The sequence below is a fragment of the Silurus aristotelis genome (assembly GCF_946808225.1).
Source record: "Silurus aristotelis genome assembly, chromosome: 11".
NCBI classification, from domain to species: Eukaryota; Metazoa; Chordata; class Actinopteri; order Siluriformes; family Siluridae; genus Silurus; species Silurus aristotelis.
The window spans coordinates 13655112-13661289 of NC_139584.1; the positions used below are offsets into that span (position 1 = coordinate 13655112).

General features: G+C 37.8%; 1 protein-coding gene and 1 long non-coding RNA gene across 2 annotated transcripts; one reads left to right on the plus strand and one right to left on the minus strand.

Moving 5' to 3' along the window:
• The first annotated feature begins 294 nt into the window (after window positions 1-294).
• LOC310733499 lies at window positions 295-1994 on the plus strand. Its single transcript, XR_014535766.1, has 2 exons — window positions 295-1615; window positions 1652-1994. It is a non-coding gene; the product is annotated as an uncharacterized lncRNA (long non-coding RNA).
• Window positions 1842-3966, minus strand: ppdpfa (pancreatic progenitor cell differentiation and proliferation factor a). Its single transcript, XM_083554792.1, has 6 exons — window positions 3767-3966; window positions 3554-3637; window positions 2614-2711; window positions 2412-2489; window positions 2192-2279; window positions 1842-2090 (listed from the first exon to the last, which is right to left on the minus strand). The coding sequence occupies exons 3-6, from the start codon at window positions 2666-2668 to the stop codon at window positions 1964-1966; spliced, it is 348 nt and encodes a 115-aa protein (XP_083410918.1). The 5' UTR covers window positions 2669-2711; window positions 3554-3637; window positions 3767-3966; the 3' UTR covers window positions 1842-1963.
• Between the last annotated feature and the right edge of the window lie 2212 nt (window positions 3967-6178).

Consider the following 6178-nt stretch of genomic DNA (forward strand, 5'->3'; position numbering starts at 1 on the left):
TTTCTTGACCCGACACCTTATGTCTGTCCTGATTGTATTTTTCCAAACAGGAAAACAACAGGTGTTGTTATATAAGCAGTATTAGCTGTGGATGTCACTTCTTAGGTAACCTATTTTAATCAGATTAAAACCTGCTAAATCCTGACCTCTCTGCTCTTAGGTAGGGTTAAGGTCCTAGAAGAAAAATGCATGGCTATGAGGAATCACATGTTTAAACCTTGGAATAAAGGTGGTCATGTGCATTAAAGGAAAATAAGTAACTGGACACTTGGTTTTTGTTAACTGGACTTAGGTTTACTGAAGACGTAATTGGCTTTTTCTATTATTGTTGTTCGATGAAATTGTCTTGTAAATATTGTTTTTTATTTAAAGGATTTAAACATTACAAGGATTGCGATCTCATAATCCTTCATTAATTTCCAATGAGATTCAACTCAGGATACGAATATCTGTTTAGTTGTATTAAGTCTTTTTACCCAATGGCAATGCTTTTACTAATGACAACAGGGTTCATTTAAGGATACAGTATTTATATATAGAATATATTCTATGTCATTTATTTATTTACAGCCATGTCCATAAAGACATGGTGCCAAATGGCTAACCTAAGTGGCCTTTACAGACCCCTGTCCTCAATTAAACTTGCCTGTTATGGGATATCTCTGAAAGCTGACTGCACACAAGACCACCTTTCCCAGCATCTGTGCCTAACCTTACTAATGATCTCATGGAATGAGATGTTCGAAATGTACAATTATTACTGATCCATTGTCCACATAGTTTTGAGCATACAGTCAATTTTTAAAGAAAGGTCAGAAAGAGGCACTAAAAAAATACTACAAATAATCCCTACTACTATAAACCTACACACTAACAAACACACACTCAAACAAAGCTACTGGTGTTTCTGCATCAACATTCAAGTACTTTAGGAAGAGATGAGTCTTTGGGGGGTTTTAAGCTTGTGAAGCTTTATTCCATTAGCATAAAAGCACTAGGCACTGAATGTAATAAACAGTAGTTGTGGGCAGTGACTGGGAGTGACATTCCCTACTGTAATGTCCCATTAATTAAATCAATTAAATACAAGTCAAAGAGGCAGACAAACATCGAACAGTAGTAACACACATTGTGTTTTGCAACAACTGCATTTAAGTAACTGAACCACAGGGCAGGAGGTACTTTTCCACTAATGAGAACTGCAGAACATCTCCCACGTGCCAGGAAGTACTTCAGCAGTATGGAAGGCGGTCTCTTCTTATCAATGCAACAAAAGTTACATTTGCAAGTACATGAGAGCACACCCACCTGAAATAAAGCTTCAGTATGTACTCATTCATATAAACACTCATGCTTTAGCAGTAATACACACTGAAATGAACATTTACTTTCACATTTTTGGGCCATATCCAATATTTGTCTTTGCCATGAAACTTTTTATATTTAAAACCTTTTACTCTGTATCCTGCTTAATGAAGAGGTTGGTGGGGTGTGGTGGGGTAACAGAACAGGAAACCAACGTTCTCATTTATATTATTAACATATCAGTAGTGTCCCTACTGTCCCCTGGCATCTGCCACCTACATCCTTAGAATTCAATAAAATGTTTGTTTACGTTGATTTGCATTGACAACTTTCAAAAGTTATTGAGACAATATTATAAACCTCTTAGTTAAAGATAAGCTTGCTGTAGCTGATTATACAAAAAAAAATTACTTAGGCATTAAGCCTTATGCTGAAGTCATTTACGCAAAGGGCACATTAAGTGGTCAAAGGTATTATTTTATTTTTTAAACATTTTGAAACATTTTTTGGTCATCATTTAAAAAAAAAAGCCTGAGCAACATAAAAAGCAGTTTATTTCCACTAACAAGGAAAAAAAAGGAAGACAGTGCCTCCACCGATGGATCTGGTGTGGTGTAAGAAAGCGGATTTTAAATCGGTGGCTGCATTGATTGTGCGTTTATGATGCAGGGGGAGTGCTGGGCTCAGGATTTCCATGATCACTGCTTTCACTCAGCTTTCTCTTCTGAATCATTTCCTTGGCAATGCAAGTCACCTGGCCATTGGTTACAGTATAAGTTCCAGCCCTGCCACAGAAACCACAAAGTTTGTGGTTAGTAAAGTAGTAAAGATGTGAAAGGGATGCATGTCTTCTTCCTATTTTACTTTGAATTGCTATTAAACTTACTTGGACTGAGTGTCATGTCCATTTGGTGTACTCGGTTTCCCAAAGAAGAAACTGGCCCACCAGTGACCAGAATCTTGTCTGGGTAGACCTGGGATTAAATGTAAGATAATCAGGATTTACAGCCTAGGCTTATGCAAATAAAGTTTATGCGATTGGAAAAAGGTTGGAATGAAATTCAATATCATATACTAAGAAAGAAATAATGGGTTTGTTTTTGTACCTGGGTGGTGTGGAATAGCTTCCCCAACATACTCCGAACTGCTACAGGAACCGTTGCTGGAAGTAGATCCCATGCGCCCTAAAACATTTGAATTCACTTATTTAAAAAAAGCGTAACCGTGAATAACAAAATGAACATGGTTACTGTAAAACTAATGCAATGTAAAGAGTAGCTAAATAGATTTGAAAAAAGTAGTGCTCACTTCGGTAGTAGTCATGGGTAGCAACAAGAGAGCCACCAGATGGAATTGCTGCCATTTTCGAGGACCAGTTTGTGATAAGCGTTTGAAAGATGGAAACCCTGCATTGGTTGACGTAAATCAGAGAAGACGTAAGCATTAATGTGCACTTTGCTGAATGGTGTGGCCTTTCACAACAATTTAACATAGATCAGAAAGCATTAAAACACAGATCATCCAACAAATGTCTGCACTATTTTCAGCTTAGCATTTAAAGGAGTGAAAACATTGCACTGTGGACAGAATTGGGTTATGTAGTGGCTTATTTAAGTGACTGGAAATTGACCCTAAACCACATCTAGGGAAATGTTCTCAAAGTCTAGTTACATGCCCTGACAGCTGTTGGCAGAAGAGTTGGATTTCCATTTTCATCTATCCACTTGGCATGTGTGATGTGCTGAGCACAGGCATGGACACGGTCTGTGTATATGGCTGCCAAAACACAGGCACAGCTGTGTCTATGTTAAACACTGGATTTGCTTTTTCTGTGTGGACTTTGGATTTACAGAAAGATGTATACAGCACTAATATATAAAAATAATGTGTACAGAAATTGTGGCAGAACGACTATGTTGACGTGCTCGATAAGTCAAAGTAAAAAAAAAACATGTTACATTTAAACACTGAGGTGAACAGAAACAACTAATCTGACAGAGTACACGCCATTTTGGAGGACGTTTTGTAACTTGCCAACACCAGTCAGTGGCACAACAACATGGCCTTTGTTTTGTTTGTTTTATTTGCACATATTATATCTCACTCGAGTTAAATCTCTTGTATATACACAGTATGTTAATAATCACAAGTTAAAGCAATCGTGTCAGCCAGAAAGAAGCAGGAAGTTATGGAATTTGACCAATGCAATATGAAGCAAGAGGAGACAAAGCGTCATTGTGAAACCTACCTCTCTGTCACAACAACCTAGTGTTGAATGAGGAAATCTGCCTTGATCTTCTTTGGTGGATGGTATTCATACTACGAATGAACACTACAAAAGAAAACACAAACACATCTCAATCTAATGACACTTAAGCCCAAAGCTGCTTAGGATAAATAAACTTCTATGCAAAGCACAAACTCCAGTAAAACGCTTCAACCTGCAATGTTGTTTTCTTACCGTCAATATTCAGAATCGGACGATTTTCAGATCGTAAGATGGAAATCAGAAGAGCAGATTAAGGTTGTTGATGGTTGAAGGGAAACACTAGGCGACAGAACCCATTTGTAGTTTGTTTGTTTTTGTGTGTGGGGATTAAACCCAACTGCGTACTCTGATCATTGCACCGAACTACCGACCAGCTCGGTTTACGGAGTTTTTAAATAACCGAAACACGTGATAAACAAGTCCCTCCCAGGGACGGGGCTTGTCCTGACCGGTCACTGACAGGTCACGTGTGTGTGTGTGTGTGTGCACGCCGCGACTGCGTGCTGCATGCACCAGATGGTCATTAGCCATCCCAAATCAGTGACAGGGCAATGAGATCAGCTCACCAATATGATCATCTCTTTGCTTTTACCGTTTTTGAGTTTAGTTTCTTTAACCGACTAAACTGGTGTATTTCTTATTCTATTGATCACTGATTAGCACTTATCAGGCGTTTAATTCCCAGTATACATTATATGGCCAAATATTTGTGAACACCTGACAGTGCACATCCTATTCCAGATTTAGCAATGATTTGTAGCTAGAAAAACCTTCACCCTTCACTCTAGATTCTGAGGCATATGTGTGCATGTTATCCGTTCAGCCACAAGTGAACATTAGTGAGGTCGGGCACTGATGCTGGGTGAGGAGGCCTAGGGTGCAGCACTCACTGTTCCTTTTTTTCTGTCACCCAGATATGCAGTGGGTTCGAGGTCACAGTTCCGTTCATACCGTTCGAATTCTCCTCGGAGCGCTTTGAGTGAGGCCACTGTCATGCTGGAACATGTTTGTAATCTATGTAGACTTTTTTAGGTCCTTCCTGTGTTCATGTTAGAGTTCCTCTTGGTAGTTAGTTTTTTTTTTTTCATTGACTAATTGCTGTCGATGAATTTGATACAGTAAACTGGTGTGTGTTTATATGGACTGGAGTCATATACAATCAAGTTATACTAAACGTTGTATACCATAATAGGTGATCAATTTCGTCAGTTTTTAACTTCCCTGGTGGTCTAGTGGTTAGGATTCGGCGCTCTCACCGCCGCGGCCCGGGTTCGATTCCCGGTCAGGGAACATGATTTTTTATTCTCCCCCACCAACACACCGAAAAACCAAGCTGTCTGTGGTTATTTTAAGACATTTCACGTCTACAAACATGACCATTCGCAAATATAGCTTTACGATAAAGATTTCCCAGAAACAATGGCGATAAAAATATCCCCTGATTAAGCTTAAGGTACATTAAGGTTAGATTACCGGCGGTGTGCAGCACCTCCTAGCGCCAGAGCCACTCTATTGTTTTATTCTCTGTGCCGAGAGTTTGTCTAAATTCTAATTAGATTTCTTGATGTCTCTACATGCAGATTATAATTTAGGCTATTTTATACATTGATAATGGCTAGTGACAATAATAATTTTATTATAAAACATTAAATCCACTTTCTCCTGACAGAGTCAGACTAATCAAAACTGCACGTAAACACTACTTAGGTTTATTAGACTTGGGGCACCTTAACCATTAACCTCACTGTTACCAATGAGTTAAAAAGTAGCCAAAATTTGTTCTGCAGCTTAATAAAAATAACACAAAACTGGTTGGAAAGTAATATAGGGAAAAGGTTAAAATGGAGTTCATCCAAAAAAAGGGAATTTGATTCTGATTTCTGAATTAGAATAATTTAGAATAAATTATACAACCTCAATTCCAAAAATAGGAAGAACTGTAAAATGTTAATAAAAACTAAATGCAATCATTTGCAAATTTCATTAAATGATATTTTAGTCACAACAGAATGTAGAAACTATATTGATTGTTTAAACTAAGGAAATGTACCAGATTAAGAAAAAACTAAGATAATTTTTAATTTGATGGCAACGACACATCTAAAAAAAAGAAAAGAAAAGAAACAGCTTTAGGAACCGTTTGCAACTAATTATGTTAATCGATAACAGAAGAAAAAGAATTCGGGAATCTGCATGATCCCTTAATGGAAATCACTATATAGGTTCTGAAACACCTCCAGAAAACACATTTTGCTGTGTCATCCACGATTTTAAATTAAATATCTATCATGCAGAAAATAAGCCATATGTGGACACGAAACTCTGCTGTACTGAGGTAAAGCGGAAAAATATTGTATTGACAGATACTTCAAAATTTGAAAACCATGGATGTTGCATCCTCCAGACTAAAGAGGAGAGGGATCATTTGACTTTTTGTCAGCGCTCATTTCAAAAGCCACATCTCTAATAGCATGGGAGGGCATCAGTGCCTATAAAAAAATCATAAAGCAAAATAATGAGTTTGTAAACAAGTTCCAGGACTGTTAAGCAGCTAGAATCAGACCAAATGGACAAAATTCCTCTTCCAAAACAGCAAATGGTCTC